The following is a 22,314-nucleotide window of genomic DNA, read 5'->3' on the forward strand; positions in this document are numbered from 1 at the left end:
AAAGACAATGTGCCCTGAACTTTGCACAGTAGATTTATCCCTGAAAAGCTGTTTGCAAATGGAATTTGGGGTGTGTGTGTGTGTGTACAGGCATGTATATAATACCTTAGTTTGCAATTCAGAGGAATGTATTCAACTAAATAAATATTATTTGAGTGACTGTTATGTGCTGGGCATGCAATGATAAGATGCAGGCCCCATCTTCAAGGGGCTTACTTAGAGTCCAGTGAGGAAGATGGTCAAGTAAACAGGCAATTACAACACTGCGGGTAGATAAGTTTTACACAGGGAGCTAGGAGAACATGGAGTGGGAAGTGCACCCAACACACGGTTGGTGCATCTGGGAAGTTCCAGGGGAAGTAGCAGCTATGAAAGAGACCTATAAACTGAAATCTAGCCTCAATTTTTTTTTTGCAAAGTGAATGATTCTTCTTTAATTTATCCTTGCAGAAAAATGAACTTTCACCATGTTACCCCTGGATGTATTTATACAAGCACGCAGTGGCATAAATATCTAGGGGCAAGGCACAGAGTGAGGTGAGGCAGGGCACCCATGGGGAGACAGGCCCAATCCCTGCCCGCAGGGAGTTGTCACCACACCTTCCCAGGATTAACTTCTTTTCTCATCTAGGTCATTAATCCAGTGTGATCTGTTTATGATTGAACAGGTAGTTTACTATTCAGGTCTTAACTCCTTTTACTGAAAAGGCTGTTTATTCTCTTTTCATCACCATGTGGTAGAGAAATCCGGTTCCATCCAAGACTTCGGCACTGGTATACATTTCATCTAGGAGAAAACAGAAGTGCACGCTGGAGTTTACAGAGCGGTTCACAGACCCCAGCCAAGAAGCCATGGAAGCCTGGATGGATCTATAGGGTCTGTAGGGTCTGAGTATCGGGGCGGACATGGCAGTACCCGCTGTACTGCTTTTCCTTCCCTCTGGGCATCGTGGATATGAACGCCTTTCAAACCACCTGTCTCTGCCCAAGAAGGAGAGGAGGCAAGAAGGATCAGAATTGCTTGTGAATTATAATTCCATCATGTTTAAACAAATGATGGCAAGGTGTGGAAGTCAACAGCTTGAGGTCTCCCTACCTTCTCCGCTGACTTGGGTGTGTGGTCTGGTAGGAGCCACTTAGCCCCTCTAAGTGAAGGTACATCCCCATCGCCCAGATGGGGAACCTGAGCTACCCTGGTGTCTGGAGGCAGTGTTGGTCATCTGGCTGCACATACAATCCAACTCAGACTCGTTATTCTGGCTTTCAAAGTCTCCCCTAAATATGAGCCCCCCTCAAACTCCCACTCCCTGTATTTCAGAAGGCCAAGCCTGAAACATCCATCTGCCATTTTTTTTTTGCCTGTTGCTTCCACTTCCTGACATGTTGCCCCCCTCAATCTGCCCGGTGAAATTCAACCCATCCTTCAAAGCCCAGCTCAGGTGTCATCTCTCCCCCTGGTTGGAATTCATCTCTCCCTCCCCAGCACCCTTTGGTTTGGCCTTATCTCATTATTTTTCCTTGGGCAACTGGCTCAGCCTCCCAGGTCCCTAGTTCCTTCCTCTGTGAATGGGCATAATAGTAACATCTGCAGGAATCTTTAACCCCTTAGGGTCCTGGACTTCTTTGAGTATGTGATGAAAGCTTCCAGGAGAGCTAATGTTTATTGAGGCCCACTCTGTGTCCGGCCTGATGTTTAGGACTTTTCTTCTCATGATCTCATGTAATAGTCAAGTCTCTCTAGCTAGGTACTCGTATGACCTTTACTTCACAGATGAGGAAAAGATGTCACACAGCGAGTAGTACCAGCAGAGCCAAGTGTACATGTACTAGAGCGGGCGTCCTAATCCCAGGACCCGCTCTAATGCCAGTTCTCTGCTTCCCTAGCTTGGCGCTGGGGGCGGGGAGAACACAACACATGTCTCCTATAATTTAGGGGTTCAAGCACCCAAAGCCCACCCACAAGGTAGGTCAACCAGGCCTTCGCCAGGTTGCTGTATTCACGCCGGCCTGGCTGCGTCCTCGGCAGGGATTTCGGTTAATATCTGGTGACCCAAACCCGAGGCCATGGAGCGGGCCCGAGGCTGGGGCGCCCGTACCGAGGGGGTGCGGGCTCGAGGTGCGAGAGTAACGGAGCTGCGTCCCGGGTCCCAAGTCCCAGGAATGTGGGAGGGCCTGGCGGAGAGGGCGGCTAGGCGGGGGCGCTTCCTCTGCCCGCGGGAGGGGAGCTGCCAGGGCGCGCGCGGGGCGGGGGCGGGGGCTGCAGCGGAGGGCGGCGAGGGGCCGCGGGGCTCGGCCGCCGCCGGGCCGGCGGGGCGGGAGGAAGCGATGAATATTCAGAGGGGGAGGGGAAGGGAGGGCGGGAGCGCTCGCCGCGGCTCCCTGCAGCCGGAGCCGCATGACGCGCGGAGGAGGCAGCGGGAGCCGCCGGGGCCGCGGGAGACGGGATCCGGGCGCCGCGCACAGGGGGTGGGCGCCGCTTGCTCCGCCCCGCGAAGCCCCTGCTCGCCCAGGGACGCATCCCCCCCGCGGCCGCCGCGCCGGGCCCCGCCGTGTGGCCGCCGCCGCTGCCATGTCCCCGGGGAAGCCCGGGGCGGGCGGAGCGGGGACTAGGCGGACTGGCTGGAGGAGGCGCAGGCGGAGGCGGCGGCTGGAGGCGGTGAGCTGGGCGCCCGGGATCGGGCGCACGGCGGGGCCCGACTCGCGCGGCCCGGGCACGTTCCAGGGCGCGCGGGGCATGAAGCCGGCGGCGCGGGAGGCGCGGCCACCTCGGCGCTTAACCCGGCTTCGCTGGGCGCTGCCGCCGTTGCTGCTGCTGTGTCGCTTGGGCCAGGTGAGCAGCAGGGGGCCCAGCCGGGCGGAGGGAGGGCGGGGCGGGACTGGCATCCCCGGCACCTGCCCGCGGTGCCCGCCTGCGGGGTTCGGAGGGTGGCGAGGGCCGGATTCCTCGGAGCCCCCTCCGGGAGGGCTCGCGGGAACCCGGCCTGCCTCGCGACCGAGCCCCTTACTCGGCTGCCCCGCACCATTGGGCGGGCGGCGGGCTACGTGGTGCCCGAGCTTTCCCGTGGAAGCCCCTGCGGGCTCCAGGCCATCTGTGGCCCGCCCTTCCCGGAGCTGGTCCCGTCTGGCCGGCCCGGCTCTCCCGCCCGAAGCGGCCGGAGGGGGCGTGTGTGCTGAGGGCGCCCGGCACGGAGCGGGGCCAACCCGGCCTGCAGGGCCCGAGGGGCCGGGCCGAAGGGCAGCGGCGGCGGCCGGGGAGCGGGCAGGGCCGCCGGGCGGGGGTCGAGGCGCGGGGCCTCCGGGCCGAGGGCACCGCTTTTGGGGAAAGTACCCAACCGGGGAGAGGGGGCCACTGGCCCGCGTCCTTCCAGCGGACCGTCTTCTTCCCGGGGAAGTCGCTCGCTTCCCTGGGGGTTTATTTCGTGCTTGGTGGGCGCCGGCTCTCCCCCCACCGCCCTGTGTTCTCGCTTCGCTTTTTCAGATAATGCTGCGCCTGGCGTTTTGGTGACCGAGCTTTCTGAAAGCGCCGTTCCCCCTTGGTGGTATTCCCACTGGGGGGAGGGGCTCGGCAGCTGGGAGACGGTCCCACTGCACAGATAGGGAACTTGAGGGAGAGAAGTGAAAGAGCAGAAGCACCCAGCCCTGGCCGCGGGTTCGTCCTCACAGCCTTCTAGGAGCCCGCTGGGGTCTTGAACCCGCAGTGGGAAGGTCCTTGGTGATACCCTGCTGTGTATAAAAATGTTGCTTGTTTTATACAGAGAGCATCCCTCAGGGGATGATGTTTGAAACCTGGGAAGTGAGTTATTGTCTGAGGATGGAACTTGGTTTCAGGGAAAACTTTTCAGGAAAACATACGATTGTCTGGGAGCAGAAACATCGGCCTTGGGGCAGGGATACAGCCCAGCAGGAAGGATGAGAAGGAGCATTGGGGGCTAGTGTCCCTTCACAGTTGTCCTCAGCAGGCTTTGAAAAGGCTCTCCTGAGGGCCTGGGAGGCAGTGTGACCTCCAACAGAGAATAGTGGCTCAGGTCAGGTGTCAGAAGAAGCTCCAGGGCCAGACTTTCTCCAGCTCCCTCCGTCCTCAGGTAATGGCACTTGGAGGATGAGTGTACAACCACCTGCCCCGTGGATTGTTTGGGGCTTCCCCTGGCTAATGTCTGAACGAGTTTTGTAAACATTACAGGGTGGCCAGAAGGGATTATTATGAAGGTACAGTGTGTATGACTGCCTTCTCCCTGTTCTTGTGAGGAAATTCATGGAGAGCAGTCTCTGAAATTAAAAAAAAAAAGGCCTCATAATTGAAGAGCTCTTGCACCAAAGTCTACACTAAAGAAATACTTGATCTTCACTTATTTTTAATTTAGTACGTGTATATTTTATTATATTGCATTATTAATTTTCTTGCTTCGGTCTCGTGGTGGTTGCTAGCTATGCTTTGAATCAGCGAAAAATTTCTTGGGTAAATTTATTTCTTGCCCAATCCTTCCTTGTATTTCAATAGCATATTGCCACTCCACACTTGTCCCCTATTCAGATGTTTCCTTCCTCTCTAATTTGTTCTGTAGAAATGCAAGAAGACTCTCTTTATTTCTTGTTTTTTGGCTATGTTATAAAGTAAGAAATCTAAAGGGCTCTCTGAAAAAGCATCTTCAAAATTCATATCTATCAGTTCATCTTTACATTGGCTATTTCAAGGAATCAGTGCATTTTCATCTGGAATAGATTTTCAAGATAGCCGAAATCCCTCGTTTCTTTTAGATGAGAATATTGAAGCCCAGAGAAGACAGTGATCAGGCTGAGGTCCCCTGGCAAGACAGTAGGCACGCCAGAACTGGAATCCGTGTCTCCTTCCGGCCTGTGCCTCGTATTTTCCTGATGCTTTTGTGTGTCTGCCATATTTTCACTTTGCTCTTTCTTTTAACTATAGGCACAGTCCTGCCTCACTGTGTGTACTCCTGAAACTGTGGGTGTAACTTGAGTTTTTCAACATCAAATCATATTTGAGATTGGAAGTCATATTTGAGATTTTCAAAGCTTGTGTGTTAGGAAATGTGGTTGAAGGTATCTGACTACCCCCCTGACACATGACTGGTTTTGTGAGGCTTGGAGTGTGTATGTGTGTGTTTTAAAATGGTATCAATTGTAGCAGGTTATAAACACAAAGTCACAGAGAAGTCGCAGCTCTGTTTGGGCATTAAATGAGGACTGGTGTTGGAAAGCTGAGACGCAGGAGGAGTCATTGCTTAGTGGGGCCGGAACAGCAGTTTTTGAACCTGGCATCTCATTCCACGTTTTTTTTGTCATTTCACAAGACAGGAAGGATGGTCGGAGATGATTCCAGCCTGAAGACTTTGCTGGTTGCAGTGTCTCACTCCACCCATTCTCATAGCTTTTTGCACACTAATTTTGGTGTATGTGGAGTGTATGTTTTAGGCATTGTGACAAAGCGATTTTTCCCCTTTGCCTCCTTCTCTTGAGAAATGTAGTCCTGACAGATTCTTTATGAAATCAACTTGACAGTGGGCTGCTCAAAAATGAAAAAAAAAAGCTGGTGACTGACAGCTGTTTTGTTGGTCTTATAGTGTTTTGGGTTTGCTTTTTCTTTGCTTTCTTATTTCCTGGGGAATAATAATCATTTGTGTTTATTATCTAATATAGCTAATCCCTAAGCCTATTTACCTACCTGCTTCATTCAGAGTACAAAAAATATTTTGACTCTTTATATTGCTTGTTAAATTCTCATATGGGTGACTTTAAATATTTTTGTTTTGCTTCAGAACAACAACGGAAAAACCAAAGGGTTATGTTTTGTTTGCAGACAGTTTAAGAAAACAGAGCAAATTGGTTTATGGTTAGACTGTGACTTTGAGCTGACTTCAGGTTTAGCCCCATGATAAAGATAACTGCGGAATACCCAAGCTTTCCTAAGCAGAGCGAATGAATCCTGGCTCCCGAGTGAGTAATTTTGGTCAGTAGAGAGGTTATTTAGCTCCTAAAAGTAATTTTTGCTTGGGGTTGAGGCCTAGGCAGAGTTGCTGAGTGACTGTAGGCCTGGGTTTAGCCAGCACATAATCAGCAATTACTTCTGAGTTCATTCACTGCTCGGCCAAGGGAATTATTTTGAGTGCAGCGTAAGAGGCAATTTTCTGTGCATTTCCCTTCAAACATAATGCTGCTGGTAATATTGTAATTAATAGGTAACATTATATGTGGCAGGCACTGTGCTAAGGGTTTTAATGCATTATCTCATTTGATCATTTCAGGAACAGTAAGAGGTAGGTGCAGTTAATATTCCCATTTTATCTGAGAGAAAACTGAGGTTCAGAACTTACCAAAGATTCATAGCTAGTATGTGGCAGAGCCAGGTCTGAGGTCTCCACCACCTCAGTTTACTGTCCTGTCCTGTGGGAAGGCATGTATTTTAGAGAAGGGCTTTAGGGTGCAAGTGAGAGACGAGGTGACAGACTTTTGTGGGGCCTAAACCCTGATGGGGCTGGCAGTTATTTTGGGTTCTCTCATCCTAAACCCTGTAGCATCTGCTCCATTTGTAACACGGACAACTCAGGGACCCTCTTTCCTACTCATGTTTCCTTGGGAGCCTGAGTTTACCGGGCAAGCCTGCCTTAGTGGAGACAGAATGGGGTCTGGAATGGGAAGACCTGGGTTCGGGTCCTTGCTCTGCCACTTAGTAGCTGCATAATCTTGGGCAAGTCACCTAACCTTTTTGACGCCTCATTTCCTTATCTGGAAAGTGGGACTAACACTTCCTGCTTCACGGGGAGGTTGAGAGGATCAACTAAGATAGAAGAGGAACTGGTAGGTGAAATCTAAGGCACGATTCCACTGCTAGTTGTCGCTGCTGCTGTTATATGGGGAGAAGAGGGGCTTCAAACCCTTAGTTCATGTAAGAAATACTTATCAAGCATTTTCTGCAAGGTGGTACCTGGCGGGGTGTGTGGGTGCAAGATGAACTTAGTTCAGTCACAAAACATTTTTTTTTTTAATGTTGAGAATGATTTATATTAGGGGGTATTAGTTAAAAAAAAATTCGTTAAGTTGCATATCAAGCCTGTGATTTTATAGGTAGAGTGAGGCTATCTGTAGTGTCATAGTAAATAAGTTTGTTTAAATTTAACAGAAAGTTCATCTCTGAAGAAGAATACTGAGTCCATCATTATGTAAGGATGGCATGGTCATGGCCAACTTGTGCAGGTGGTAAACTGCTGAAGTTTGGGAAACACAGGTGCCGAGTGGAGGCTGTGGTGGTGAGCGCGACAGGCAGCCCTGCCTTCGTGACTCTTACAGACGTCACTCAGGTGACCCCAGCTAACCCATCACAGCTGGAATACAGGGTGTTCTTGTTGCCCCTGCAGAGAAAGGGCTGGCACTGGATTTGCCAGAGGAGTGGTGATGAGAGTGACGGGTCCAAGGGTCTTGAAGTGGAGATTCCTGGGAAGGGTGGCTACCTCAGACCAGAGAAGGCCACAGCAGTTTTTGTTACCACCTCCTATGGCTGCCTTTCCATTGGCTTTTCTGGTGACTTCTCACAGGACAGGAGCTGTAGGAAATTTGTTATTACTTCCTTATTAGTGAAGCTGCAGTCCTCCTATTGTCTCAGAATTTCCATGGAATGTAAATGCCTGGGTGAGGGGTGGTGGTAATGAGACAGCAGATGGGGGGGGGGGGCGCATTTTGAAAGTAAAGTAGTGTCAGCTCCCACAGAAGATCTAATTTTAAACATGCAAATAATTTTCAGTTCCACTTTTCCTTCTTCCTCTTAGAGGGAAACTGTACCCTGTTGCCGTTTTTTGAGGCTTGAGCAGACAATGTCGTTTCTATGATACAAACTATCATCTCATTCTCCAGGGAAGGAATGGGGTGGTGGTTTTCTGGGTGTCTGTGATGGGTCCCAGCCCATTATTACTTAATAGCTTCGCACCAACACGGAGTCTGTGTAACACAGTGTTTCTTACTCTTTCTGGGGAGGGGGAAGTATGACACCCTTACAGAGTATGTAAAAGGAAAGAAGCCTCTCTCCCAAAGAGATGCGCATATTTACAATTTTGTATCCAATTTCAGGGGTTTCATAGAGGCTTTACAAAAACTCGTGAAGCCCAGGTTAAAAACCCTCCAATCTAAAACTGTGTTGCTTTCCTTCTAAGGAAAACCTATTTTTATGTAATGTAGACAAGTATCTATGTTTATCTTTCTAAAAAGTTACATGAAAGGAAACATTATATGTACATTGTACTCTACTCAGCCTTTTAATTTACTTAGTTACCTTGGAGATTATTTCATATCTGTAGCAATAGCTTTAAGTCATTCTTTTAAATGACTGTAATATTGTGATGTGTAAGTGTACCATCATTTATTTGACTGTTCCTCTATCAGTGGACACTTTAGTGTCTCTCCTCCCCCTACAAATTGTGCTTCAGAGAATGTCTGTGGTGCGTAGTTTGTGTAACCTTCATAAGGATAGCTATAGTATAAATTTCTGATTTTAGGATTACTGGATTAGAGGATCCATGCATTAAAAAATCTGATACTGTTGTGAAGTTGTCCTCCGGAAACATTGCCCCAGTATGTACCTGCCCCTGTAAGTTTGGACAGTGTCTGTTTCCTCATGCCATCAGTTGAATTGAAGATTGTTAAAGTTTTCAATATGTGCCAGTCTGAGAGGTAAAAAATTATATCCTGTTGTTTTTATTTATATCTTTAATTTTGAGTTAGTTGAGCATTTTTCCCTTTGTTTTGGGCTGTTTGCATTTCTCAAAAAAAATTGACTTTTGTTATTGATTTGCACAAGCTCTTGGAATTGAGGAAGTTAGTGTTTTGGCTCCCATTTCTGTTGCAAATATATATTTTCCAGCTATTTTAGATGCAGCCATTGTTGCTTAGGAACTCAGAGATAAATAAGACCCCTGGATGGTGAAGAGAGTATAGAACTTGGAGCCAGGCTTCTGTTTGGGATGCTGGCCCCACCACCTAACTAGCTGTGTGATCTTGGGCAAATGCCTTAACCTCTCTGATCCTTACTGTTCACATCTCTCAAATGCTCACACAGGGTAGTTAGATAAGTTAAGTGAGATCACATTATGTTAAAGTTACCTGTAAATGGGTATAGAAATATAAGAACAACTTACAAAATATTCCATTTACTCAAGCGTTAGATTTTAAAGTGAGGGCAAGAGGGCATAATTATGAATTGTCAACATTGTGCTACAAAGTCTTTTAAATTGGATTTAAGAGAATAAATCCATAATAGATTGTATACAGACATGCATACATGTATATGTATGTATTAAAATGTGTGATGTGGAGCAATATAGGCCTCCCGATAGCACAATTTAAGTTATGTTTCTCTTTTTACAAGTGGATACAATGAAATTATTATAGGTTAAGTGACCACGAGATGTGACTGAAAAGTGGCCAGTGTGGTTCTAGCCCCAAAGGAGCACAGGGATATCGACCATGTCCCTTTAAAAAAATGGCCCTTCCTGCATTGGCTTGAGCATTTTTCTTTATCTTGTGTCCTGGCCGGCGTGGCTGTAGCTCTGGGTACATTTTCTGTGGGGCATAAAGTACGAGGAGTACTTTATGCCAACAACTGAAAGTTGAAAGGCATAATCCTCGACTGTAATTGCAGGAGATGGGAGGCCAGGGAGTCTGCGCTGACTGTGCCACCTGTTTCCATGGCAGCCAAGTGATCCTGCATTTCCTGCTGCTGGCTGAGGGGCCACCTCATTGTCATGTCCTGTGTCCTGGGGGTTCTTCCTTCCCCACTGAGAGTGGACCTGCTCTGAGGCCTGGAGATGGACACCTACAGGGAGGCTGTGGGTATGGAGGGAAATGGATGCTCAGTGCTTAGTGCACAGGTGTTGGAGGCAGACAGACCTAATTCCTCTATTTCCTCTCTGTGTGATCTTGGGCCAGCTCTACTGATGCTTGGGGCCTCATTTGTTCTCATCTGGAAAATGGGGACAATAAGAATTCCTACCTCATAGAATTGTTGGGGATTAAATCGATCTGCATAACAAGATCTTACCATGAAATAAAACTTCCAAAGATGTTGGCTGTTGTTCTATTATCTTTCTTTGCTGGGACACTGGCATAATTTGCTACTTCAAGAAATTAAAAAAAAATATATTTTTGCCTTATACTTTACAAAGCCTTTGTATGAGCTCATTCAATCCTTACAGCATCCCTGTGAGTTTGTCATTGCTATTTGCACTGTAGGTGTGGCTCAGACTGGCTTTAAGTGACTTGTCCAATTTAGGTGTCATTTGTCTTTTGCACAATAGTAATGTAGTTTCATAGTATAGCCCAGTTTTGAACATTACTCAAATTTAGAATTAGCTTACAAGAGGCAAATTGGCAGTCGAGTCCCCTAGTTTGGTTCATACATAATCATTAGGTTGAAATTACTGTTTTTGGTACTTTGACTATCGTATATAGTTCCACCTAATGTGTTCCAGAAACTGTGCTTTTAAAGTGAAGTTCGGAAAACCAAATCATAGACTTGCATGTGGTAAAGCAGTGTATTTAAAACTGTGGGTCATAAAATCACTTCAGTGAGTTATGGCTAGCATTAAAAAGTGGTAGACTAGAAAATAGCAGAGTTTTTCCTCTTGCGAGTAGGAAGGGAAGTATTGTGTCATGAAACTTGTTTCAGTTATACATACATGTGTGTGCACGCACGCATGCATGCCGGATTCCATATAAAATGAACTTCTTACCACAGGTTCAGTCATTGCACCCCCCGCCCCCCCTTCCCTAAGCTACTATGTATAGGGAATGGAGAGGTGAATGTGCGGGGTGTGGGGTGGAGATGGGCTTTGTTTCCAGAGACAGTGGGAAACCAGTATAAAGTCCCAATTATGCCTTGTCAGTGCCCAAACATATAGCTGAAAACCATCCTGCAGCTGCTGGTGTAGGAAGGATCAACTTCTGGAGAGGTCCCTTAAGAAGGGAGTGAATGGGCTGGAAGCTAAGGCTTAAGTAGCTGCCCTTCTGGAAACTTGGGGCTGGGGGCTGTCCCAGTAGGGCAGCTGTTGGCCATGCTCTGTGTTGTTTGGTAGATGGGTTTGGTAGAGAGCTAACACTGCCTCCTGTGTTGTGTACTTTGAATGAGATTTCAGGCCCATCTGAGGGGAGTGGAGGCTGTGAGGGCCCATCACCCATCTGGCGCACAGTGGGCACTCACACTCATAGCCCAGACTCTTACCTCCAGGTTTGCTGCCTTCACTCCAGTCTCACTGGTCTGCATGGGACTCACGCTGGCCCCTGTCTGGTGGCTCTTAACCCACTTGTCTGGAGGTTGGTTCGATTCCTTTTTGAGTCAGGTCAGGCTTTTTTTTTTTTTTTTTTTTTAATACAAAAAATTTAAAAAATAACTAAATACAAGAAGCAAGCAAAATTACCTAACCTCCACTCCTCCAAAGTTAACTCCTGGTACCATTTTGATGGTTGATCTTTTACTCTTTTTTAATGCATGTTCTATCTATTTATTCTAAAATAGCATTACCTTTACACATACTTTGTAACTTACACTTTTTAACCTAATTTCTTTTTTAAATAACTGTGGTGGATGCCTCCCTAGGGACTCGCCAGGAGGCCACAGCATAAACCTGAGGCTTCTTCCTGTAGCGTTGCTGTTACTCAATGGAAAGTCTTTTGAAATGTTTTTTTGAAAACAAACAAACATGGGCGTATTGTAGATTAGATACCAAATTTGTATCCAGAATTTTTTTCAGCAAATACAAGAGAGAATCAGGAAATCTACCCCTCAGACCCTCGGGGAGGTGAGGTCTCTTTCCAGTGCTTTTCTCAGGGGCAGTTTGTGAAGTAGGGACAATAGGTTGCAAACATTCCCCTTGCCAGTAAATGTATTCTTGTATAACTTTTAGAAATGTATTCTTGTATGACTTGTATAACTTTTAGCTGCTGCGACCCATTGCATCCTAGAGGCAGCTTATCTCGTTCATCCTGTGATTCGTCTTCTAGTTTGTTTCTGAAAGTTTGTGCTGCAATGAACCCTGTTCAGATGACTTTGTGATGAAGTCTTTACACACTATCTCTGCTGATTGTCTTAGGATGAATGGAGATGATAAAAATAACAACAGCAGCTACCACAGGTGGGAGATTTATCCTGAACTGTTATCAGCACTTGGTACCTATTAACTCATGTCGTCCTACGAGGTAGATGCAGGGAGGGAAACTGAGGCCCAGAGAGTTGTAATCTGGTCCATGGCCACACACTGGGCCAGAACGTCACCCAACTAGTGCGGGCTTCCTTGGGGACATGATGGGGAGCTGGACAGGATTGTCCACATGGGCCAGGGAGTGTGTGAGTCTCCGGGAAAGACAGCTGGGCTTGAGGCCCGTTCTCACCGGTGGGAGAGTCATCTTCCTGTGGGATGGGTAGCACAGTGACACCTGCTGCTCGGAGACAGGATGTGGCGGGATTAAATGCTCCCCAAAGCCAGAGAAGATGAGTTATCTTAGCCATGGATTTTAGAACCTGGAGCCATCGTGGTAAAGGCTGCCTGAAACTTTGGCGCGTTGGCCCCGATCAAAGGAATGACATAAGGGCATCTTCTCGGGGTCCTGGCCTTCCTGTTGTGAATGAATTTGGATTTCACAGAGTTTGAAATTGGGCACGGATGACATGAGTTCAGAGTGTCCTGTAAGAAAAGCAACAGGAGAAGGGCATGGGTTTGGTGTCAGCAGAGTCTTGGATCCAAATCCATGCTCTTCTCCGACAGCCAGGTGACCCTCTACCTGCCCAGGTACTTAAGCCCCTTGGAATCTGTTATGGCACCTTGAAAATGGGTGATAATTGCCAGTATTAGGGTTAAGTGAGGGAAGGTGTGCAAGGCACCCGCTCCATATTGTGGCACTTAGTAGGTGGGCCTTTAAGTGTTTGCTCCCACCTCAGCCCTCTTTATTCACACACACCCTGACTTTCTGCCTGCAGTTACCATGTGCCCAAGATTTGAGGAGACCTGCTCTGAGGTGTTCCGACAACTTCCAGCCTTGATGCCCGGGTGTGTGGTTGTCTAAAGTGGCCACCTAATCCTACGGTGGGAAGAGAAATCATAGGGCTGTTGGGGGGTAAGGGGGGGAGCTCTCACTTAAGGTGACGTGTGGGCATATCTGAAGATGTTGTCCTGTTCTCACTTAGATTCATAACTATCTCTAAAAGAGAATAATGCTGATTAAGCGAGGGCAGGACATCTCAACAGAGATCCCATAGCCAGAACCAGCCTTCCCTGGAGGAGAGTAATAGTCTGCTTGCCTTTTCTCTCTGCTGGTCAGGCCATCCCAATCCATCAAGTCCTTTGGGCAAGGATTTGTTCAAGAGCACTAAGCACGTCTTCTCGGTCTAGCACCCTCCAGCCTTGCTCGTGTCTCTTAAGATGCTGCCCCGAGCCTGCTGTGTCGAGCTTGGTCTCATCACCAAATGCCCATCTTCTGCCTTCATGCCTCAGCCCATTCCTCGAGCTCGTCTCATCCTGAAAACCCCTCTACCTGACACCACCTTTCCCCTTATTCTCTGACCTGCGTTCTCATTGTAGTTTACACCTAATGTGAAATTATTTTCACAGCTCAGACCTGGGCTTCCCTGAAATCAACAATAACCTCCAATTTGGCTTCCTGGGTTCCGGCGACTGGGAATCCGTCCCTGTGCTCATGGCCGTCAGACAGCACGGGGTCACCTCTGTTGACTGTCTCACTCGAGGTCTGTTCATGGGAGCTAGAGACAGCCTGTGCAGTTGGTGAAAAGCTTGGGCTTTAGAGCCAGCTGCCTGTTTGAGAATTCCTTGTATCTGTCACCTTGACCCTGCGACTCAGCCTCTCTGTGCCTTTGTTTTCTCATCTATACAATGTGATGAGGTGATTCAGCTCTTGGGTTGTTACAGGAAGTACATAAAATCATGTATGTATCACAAAGAATTATGCAGCGCGTATTAAACATCAATAAACACTAAAAATGAAAAGAAACGACGTGTTGGGCGTGGGGTAAGACTCAGACAGTCAGCCCGTCTCTGACCACATAGTTTCGTTTCTTTTGGGAGATGCGCGCGCAGCAGCTAGTATTTGCGCTGGAACCTGGCATTTGGGCTTTGCCGCCGACTGACAGTGTGGTTGGGGTGAGTGGGCACTTACCTCTCTTCCTCTAGACCAGGGTTTCTCAGCTTCAGCACTTGACACGTGGGGCCTGAGAATTCCTTGCTTTGGTGGCTCCCCAGGGCACTGTAGGATGTTTACCAGCCTCTCTGGCCTCTTCTCGCTAGATGTCAGAAGCACCCCCCACACACCCACTTGTGACAACTGAAAATGTCTCCTGATAGTGCCACTGTCCCCAGAGGGAAGTGCCCTGGTTGAGAACCATTGCTTTAGGCAATGCCTGGGTTGAAGTCATGGTGTAGGAGGCTGGCTGTGCCCTGGCCGTCTTGGTGGTGGGCCTGGCTGTCCCTCCCTTTTCATGTGATTGTCCCAGTGCCACAGGAGGTCTAAACAAGAGCATTTGCCATTGTGACAAATATCCAGATGGCCGGGTCTCAGGAGACAATTCACATGCAACTCCCTGACTGTATAGTGAGCACTTTTTAGGGATGCTGTAGCCCAGCGAGCACTGTGCCGGGAGTCTCAGCGCCTGGTATGGTTCCTGGGTCACATTTCTCCATATGTTCTCAGCCTGGGTTTCCTCCTCCACAAAGTGGGAATAGCTGACACAGTTTCCCCACCCTAACCCTGGTGGGAAAGGAAGCCAGTGTTGATGTGATATGTGTGGTGCTAAGCTCTGCTGTAGGGGATGTGAAGTTGGGGCCAAATGTGCCAAGTTCCACACAAGGGATAGACCCAGTCAAAGGGAGATCCCATTACAAAGAGATTCACTGCCAAGTTCCCCCTCCCAATAGCTCCCTGGAGCAGTTTTCAGCTCTTGGAGAGTTTAGAGGCCTGGGGGCAGAAAGCTGGAGCTAATGCCTTCAGAGCCAGGGAAGGGAGAGCAGCAGGACCAGGCAGGAGAGGCAACCCAGGAAAACCCCTGAAGCGGGGGCTGCCAGCCCTGGCTTCCTGGACTCTCTCTGTTCACACAGCTTTTCAGGAATACATCCCTTTGTGAAGCCAGAAAAGGGCTCCCAGCTCACTGTGGGTCAGACCTGGTCCGGACATACTGTTGTCTGTTCTTTTGCCCAGATTCCAGCCAGCTCTTCTGAGGTGTCCACTGTGCTGTCACACACAGTGTGCTGGGCTCTGCTTTCATCCTTACAAGTATCATATCCGTTTCAGAGATGAGGCCCAGAGAGGTGATGTGGTGTTTCCATAATCTCGCTTCGTAGCTTTCAAAGCTTGAATTTTCTCGCGTGTCAAATGGGGATAAATAAACACATCAGAAGGTGGTGATCAAGATTCCACGAGGAAATGTTTGGGAAGCTCTAGCACCCTGCCTGGCATACGGAAAGGGCTCCCTAAATGCCAGCTGCTGTCAGTATTATTGTTTCAACGATCAGGGATAGCACATGGCTCTTGCTTTGATGAGCTTTTCCAGGAATAAGACTTGTTTGCCCTTATCTAGTCATACAGTCTAATTCGGTCCCTGTTCAGTAAAGGTTTGGGGGTGCAGCTACTTAGGGTGGGGGGAGATGTCACTTGGGGAGGACAAAGAGTCTGAGATTCAGGACCACCCTCGGGTGGAACGGGTGATCTCACTGTCTGAGGGGGGACTTCAAACCAGCCGAGCTCATTGCCACACACCTTGGTGGTTAATCATTGCTAGTAAGAAGATGAAACGGATCAGTGCCTCCAAGAAGGTCAGAGAGAAAGGACCTAGGGACACTCTACTAGGGAAGGCAAATGGGTTCTGATTTGTGTCCATCTTTAAGTGATTGGTAGTGGCTGCTCGGGCCCTGCATAGAAAGGTTCTCAGATCAGTTGGGATGGCCTAGCTCAGCAGGACAGGGTGCTGGGATCAATTAGTGATGTCTGCTATGGCCACAAGAAAGGCGGGGTGGTGCACATGCTGTTTATTTGCTCTCATTGGATATAGCTGATGACACTGAGCCTTACTCACTAGAGATTTACCCAGCAAGTCAAAACCACAGACATCTTTTTTTCAAGGGATCATTTAAGAGTGTCCGATTCTTTTGTTTCACCCCTGAGGAAGTGACTTTTGTTTGACTGTCTTCAGTGAGGAGCAACTTGCTATCTCAAAAGGCAGCCATGTTCTGTCTTTGGGCCCCTCTTCTCAAGCATGGCTGCCCCGGGAAACTTCCAGAAACTACTGATTGGAGGCCCCCACTCCTGCCCAGTGGCATATCAGCCCAAGCTTTGTTGTTTTATTGTAATTTTTCCAAACTCCTCATGTAAGGTTAATGTGTAACCTCATGTAGGGGGTGGACTTGAGAACCACTAAGACCAAGTTTTTTCTTGGAAAAAGGCCCAGAAAGGGCTGATTGTCCACTGTTATGTGTAGTTAGTGGCACAAGGAGAAGGAAAACCAGGGGGAAAACCCTTTATGAAGTGCCAACTCTACACCAGTCTCTTTTACTTTCATGCTGAGACCCTTCTTGTCCCACAAAGTTGTGTTAGTCCACTGCTTAAAACCCTCTGTGCCTTCATATTACACTTAGATAAACTCAGAGGATGGCTGGCACGACCCCAACCCTCAAATCCGGTCCCCAGACCTTTCCCTCCCTTCTGACTCCATCTAGTCCACCTGCCCCTTTTACGGACTCCGGTCACATGGGCTCTATTATAGTGGATGCTGGCACCACCCCACTCTCCCTGGGGGGGGGGGGCTCTTTCTGCAGTGGTCTCCCCCAGGTCCTCCTGGCTCCTTCTCAGGCCTTAATTTGTCCTTGGCCACACCCCTGATTCCATTATCCTGTTCATTTCCTCTGTCCTCATCGCCACCTGAAACTATCTTACTAGTTTACTGTTTCCGCTTCCCCACACCCTGGAGTATGAACTGCAGGAGGTGGGGACCCCATCTGTCTGCTTCTCTGCTCCGTCCCTCATGTCTAGGACAGAGCTTGACTCAAAAAGTGTTTGTTAAATGGACAAGTTGAAAGAACCGCCATGCCATGGAGATGGTGTTATCCCCAAGTTACAATTGACTAGAATTCTGGTTTGCTGCCTCTCAGTCTCATGTTATTTCCAGTTATCTCATAATATTTTTACCTTTTGCCATGACAGCCCTGAGAGAGAGAGGCAGAGAGAGAGAGAGACAGAGAGAGAGAGAGAGAGAGAGAGAGAGAAATTGGGAGGGATCACAGTAATCCTTGGGGATGGGGTTTAACTTGCTGTAGTAAAAAGAGCACAGATTTTGAAGTCCTCTGGTCTTGAGTTTGAATCTCAGCACTGCTCTTGCTAGCTTTGTGATATTGGGAAATTACTGAACCTCTCTGAGGCCAGGTTGTCTTGTATGCAAAATGGAATCACAATACATTAGTGATTATTACTGATTGAATGCTTTCTGTGTGCCAGGCACTGTGCTAAGTGCTTTGTATGTTTCGACTGGGTGAATCCTCATGACCAGGTAATGAGGTGGTTCTCTGCTTGTCTTCGTTTTATAGAAAAGGAAAACGAGATACAGACACGTGAAGCAACCAGCCCGAAGTCACACAGCTAATCAATCGAGGAAACAGGGTCCAAGCTTTGGCAGCTGGGTTCTAGAGTCAGGGTGTTAGGAATTTCTGAAATCCTGCGCAGTGGCCCCAGAGCAGGTGGTGGTGTGAGGTACACAGTACAAGTTAGTTTCTCCCCACCTTTGACCTTTACTCACAGTGACATTTAAGTTTTTTTACTGTTTTGTTCTCAGGTTGGTGATAACGTATCAATTTCCTGTCTGCTGTAGGTGCTCACTTCCAAGCACAGCTTCTGTTGACAGGACCTCAGGGAGAGCAGCTTGCAGGCCCCACGGATGTGCGTTGTATGTTGGGCCCTGGCACTCAGGGAGTGTGGGCAAATGAGTGCGTTTTCCCACATAGAAATCTTCTGCCTCAAATATTTATTGAGTGTCTACTTTGTGCCAGACATTGTGACTATGACCAATAAAAAAAAATTAAAATAATAAACCTTTCTCCTATCACCCCAACCCATCAACCTCTCCTTTTACAGCCTGGTAACCCACACACTTTTCGTGGTTGTGATCATTTTATTTGGAGATGTGGCTTTGAGACTGTGATGGGCCTGGGGTGGGTGTCACCTTGCTGAGGCATTTTCTGGGAGGATTTGCCCTGTTTTGATAAACGGAAGTGTGAATAACCAAAGCCTCATTTCAAGTGGCTGCTTTATTTTGGGGTGGGCAGGACTCAGTCTTGATGTGAGACAGAGAGGCTTCAAAATGAGTTTGCTTTTCTTTTTTAATTTATTTTTTTCTCTAATTATGTAAGAGCGGTGTAATAACATTAAAAGAAATTTAGAAACCAGAGAAAGGAGAACAAAAGAAGCCTAAAGTCCCCCCACCCCCTCATTACAGAGCTATTATAATTTTAAAGTAGTTACAGCTATGATTTTTTTTTTCCAGGTGGCTTCTTATTTAAAATAATTGTGATCACAGAGCAGGGACAGTTCTAGGCTCTTTAATGCCAAAAAGCTAAGTGAAGAAAACATTTTTTTCCCACGGCGATACATGGATGATATAACCATAATTTTGAAGAGCTGCAGGATACTGCATGGAATGGATGTACTGTAATTCACTTAACCTTTTTCGTATTTAGAGATTTAAGCAGTAGACAATTTTTCATTGTTGTCAGTAGTGCAGGGATGAATATCTTCATGCAGATAGCCTTTTCTGTGAAATAGAAATGATTTCTTCTGGATTAATTTCCAGGCATCTTTATAATCTTTGACACCACCCACCAAATGACTTTCCAGAGGAGGTGCACTGTTTACATTGCTATTAGAATGGATGAGACTGCCTGTTTCATTATGCCCCCACCAGCGCTGGGTGTTACCATTTTTTAAAAACAAATTTAATATTTACATTTGCAGACATGCCAGCTGGGTGGTGTGGTGGCTGCCTCACACCGCGTTTTGACTGTATGTGACTCACATAGAACCTATTTTGTGTAATCTTTTAAAAAAATGTATTGGTTTTCTTTTTATGCTCTGGAAAAATGTCAAGTCACTGTCTACTGCATTCTGCATTTGTCTGGTGGTACCCAGAAAAATTATTAGTGCAGCCAAAACCAGCTAGGCCTAGTTGTATATTACCCGACTGCAGAGATAATCAGTTGTAGTCATTTCATTTTTAGGGCTAATTTTAGGGGTGCCTGCTCTCCAATATCTAGCTTAAACTCAAATTATGTGATGGTTGGATGGACACGTGCAGTATAAAACAGTACTGAGCACCTACTAGATATCTAGACCTTTGTGATGCCAGCTTAAAAATGGCCGCAGGTGGTAGCACAGTGGAAAGAGAAAGGTGAATTCAAACTCCAGCTTTGCCCCTTGCCTCATGATTCTTGGTGAGGCTCCCTGCCCCTCCTCCCCCAGCTTCCTTTGTTTCCCCAGCTGTAAATCAGTCTGATCGTGCCTTTGGAGGTCAGGATTAAGAACGTTGTGTTAATAAGGATTTGGCACACAGGCAGTCCTGGGGATCCTGCTGACGAGGAGGAAAATAGGCCAGTCCAGGTATCTTTCCTTTAGGAAGTTCCAGTTTAGCCGGACAGATAAGACGGGCTGGCTGGAGACAGTTTCAAGTCACAGACAGTGCAGGTGTCAGGGCAACAGCCAGGAGTTGAGGCAGGAGTAAGGCCAAGTGCTGTGTTAGGGGTGAATGTTGGGAGGCCAGGCCCGCAGTGGGGAAGACTCATTCCTCCACGGTGAGGGGTCATGTCTGGCAAATTCACTATGTCTGTGGCAGGTCACCTGGGGACTTGAAGGTTTCGGACGTCAGTAGGATTTAGACTCTTGTAGAGAATGAGGCATCATGGGAGGAGTTCTTTTCAGATTGTAAATATCAATCATTTAATGGTTTTACTATGTTTTTTGATGGCAATTTAAAAAATAACAACTTTGGTGCCGGTCCGGTGGCTCAGGCGGTTAGAGCTCCATGCTCCTCACTCCGAAGGCTGCTGGTTCGATTCCCACATGGGCCACTGGGCTCTCAACCACAAGGTTGCCAGTTCAATTCCTCGAGTCCTGCAAGGGATGGTGGGCTCTGCCCCCTGAAACTAAGATTGAACACGGCACCTTGAGCTGAGCTGCCGCTGAGCTCCTGGATGGCTCAGTTGGTTGGAGCGTGTCCTCTAACCACAAGGTTGCGGGTTCGACTCCCGTGAGGGATGGTGGGCTGCGCCCCCTGCAACTAGCAACAGCTACTGGGCCTGGAGCTGAGATGCGCCCTCCACAACTAAGACTGAAAGGACAACAACTTGAAGCTGAACAGCACAGTTGTGCAGGGTGTCAGGCGGGGTTTCTGCTCCCGTCTCCAACAAGAGCATGCAGAACATGGTGAGGCCAAAAAGGAACACCCACGGAGCCATAGGTAGGGGAGTCATACTACTGTATTCTCGCTGGCGGCACTATAGTCTCATTGGAGGCTGGATCCACACTGTCTGCAACCCACCATCCTAACTGCAATCCGCGCTTCCCAGCCCAGCCACCATCTTCTTGCTAGCCCCCCATTTTGCTGCTAGTGTAGCCACAGCAGTTATATTAGTGGCCAATGGCTCACTGGTTACAGCTGACGGCCAACTAGCCACAGCTGATGGCCATGCAATCACAGTTGATGGCCATTTGCTACCAGAGCCAGCACCTTTCTATGTGAGGCCGAGAGCCTGGAAACTATTTTCTGGGGCTCTGCCCCCACAGGCACCCTCCACAACTAAGATTGAAAGGACAACAACTTGACTTGGAAAAAAAAGTCCTGGAAGTACACACTGTTCCCCAATAAAGTCCTGTTCCCCTTCCCCAATAAAATCGTAAAAAAAAACACACAAAAAAAACTTTACTGCGATAGAATTCACATACCATAAAATTCACCCTTTTCAAGTGTGCAGTTCAGTTTTTATATTCAGAATTGTGCAACCTTCACCATTATCTAGTTCGAGAATTTTTCCATTACCCCAGAAAGAAACCCCCACACTCCTTAGCAGTCATTCCCTAGCCCCCCTTTCCCCAGCTCCTGGCAACCACCAAATTGCTTTCTGTTTCTAAGAATTTGCCTAGTCCATGTATTTTATAGAAGTGGAATCATACAAAATTTGTCCTTTTGTATCTGGCTTATTAGCATAACGTTTTCAAGGTCCATCCTTACTGGAGCATTTATCAATAATCTATTCCTTTTTATGACCATCTAATATTCCATTGTAGGTATAGCCATGTTTTATTTTTCCTTTCAGGAATTGATAGACATTAGGGTTAATTCCACTTTTTGGCTATCACAAATAATGCTTCTGTGAACAGCTGTGTACAGGTTTTATGAGGACACCTGTTATCAGTGTGGGAGGATTTTGAACTGGAAAGTGGTGTTTGGAGCCTTTGAGCGGGTGCTGTGTGGAAGCCTGTGCATGTCTCTGCTCTTTCCATGCCAGTCCAGGGCAAGCTTTAAATGACCCTGTGAGGCAGGGTCTAGTATTATCCCCCTTTTATAGGTGAGGATGCTCAGCTTCAATGCGATTAAGTCAGCTGCACAGCTAGAAAATGGTAGATCCCAACTCTGTCCAGCTTTGAGCCGGCCAGCACGCCCCAAGCCTCAGGTAGGCCAGGTGGTTTGGTGGCTTTGCTGGGAGGGGCCTAGAATAGAGGCTGAGTGGCGCTGTAGAGTGGCAGTAAGCTGCACGGAGTGGGGCGGTGCGTGTGTACCAGTGTGAGGAGGGTATGGGGGGAGGGAAGGTGCTGGAGAGGCTGCATGAGCAGGACCTGGTGTGTGGATGTGACACAGAAAGAACACCGAGTTGGAGTTACAAGAGTGGGTTGGATTCTTAGCACGACCTTTGTGACCTTGGGCTAATCTTGTCTCCTTTGAGCCTCATCTTCCTCATCTGGAACCTGGGGCCCTTCTCCTTGCCTCTGCCTCCCTCAAGACTAACGTGAATGGTGTGGGGGAGAGGGGGGCGAAGGGGGGGGAGAAAAGGAGGAAGGGGGTGCAGAACCTGCTAGAATGTGCAGAGCTAATTATCTAGGAGGCAGAGTGTGTCTGGGGGTGGGGGTGGGTGGGACATGCAGCAGGTGCAGGCAGGTTCTGGGGGAGGACGTGGCCAGCTTGTCTGAGAAGACATCCCTGCCCATTTGGGGGAGTCCTCAACCCTGTGAAAGCTGCTACCTCGAGGCTAATGAGCTGGTTATAATCCAGAGACTATT

General features: G+C 48.0%; 1 protein-coding gene across 1 annotated transcript in view; it reads left to right on the top strand.

The window, feature by feature from the left end:
• Nucleotides 1-2,363: 2,363 nt before the first annotated feature.
• The window catches only part of PTPRJ (protein tyrosine phosphatase receptor type J), a 154,745-nt gene continuing 134,794 nt past the window's right edge, over nucleotides 2,364-22,314 (top strand). The window contains exon 1 of the mRNA XM_019743598.3: nucleotides 2,364-2,830. Coding sequence (XP_019599157.3) covers nucleotides 2,396-2,830 — 435 coding nt within the window. The 5' untranslated portion in view covers nucleotides 2,364-2,395. The remainder of the gene's footprint in view (nucleotides 2,831-22,314) is intronic.

The sequence above is a fragment of the Rhinolophus sinicus genome, chromosome 14, assembly GCF_057876585.1.
Source record: "Rhinolophus sinicus isolate RSI-liver-muscle chromosome 14, RSI-T2T, whole genome shotgun sequence".
NCBI classification, from domain to species: Eukaryota; Metazoa; Chordata; class Mammalia; order Chiroptera; family Rhinolophidae; genus Rhinolophus; species Rhinolophus sinicus.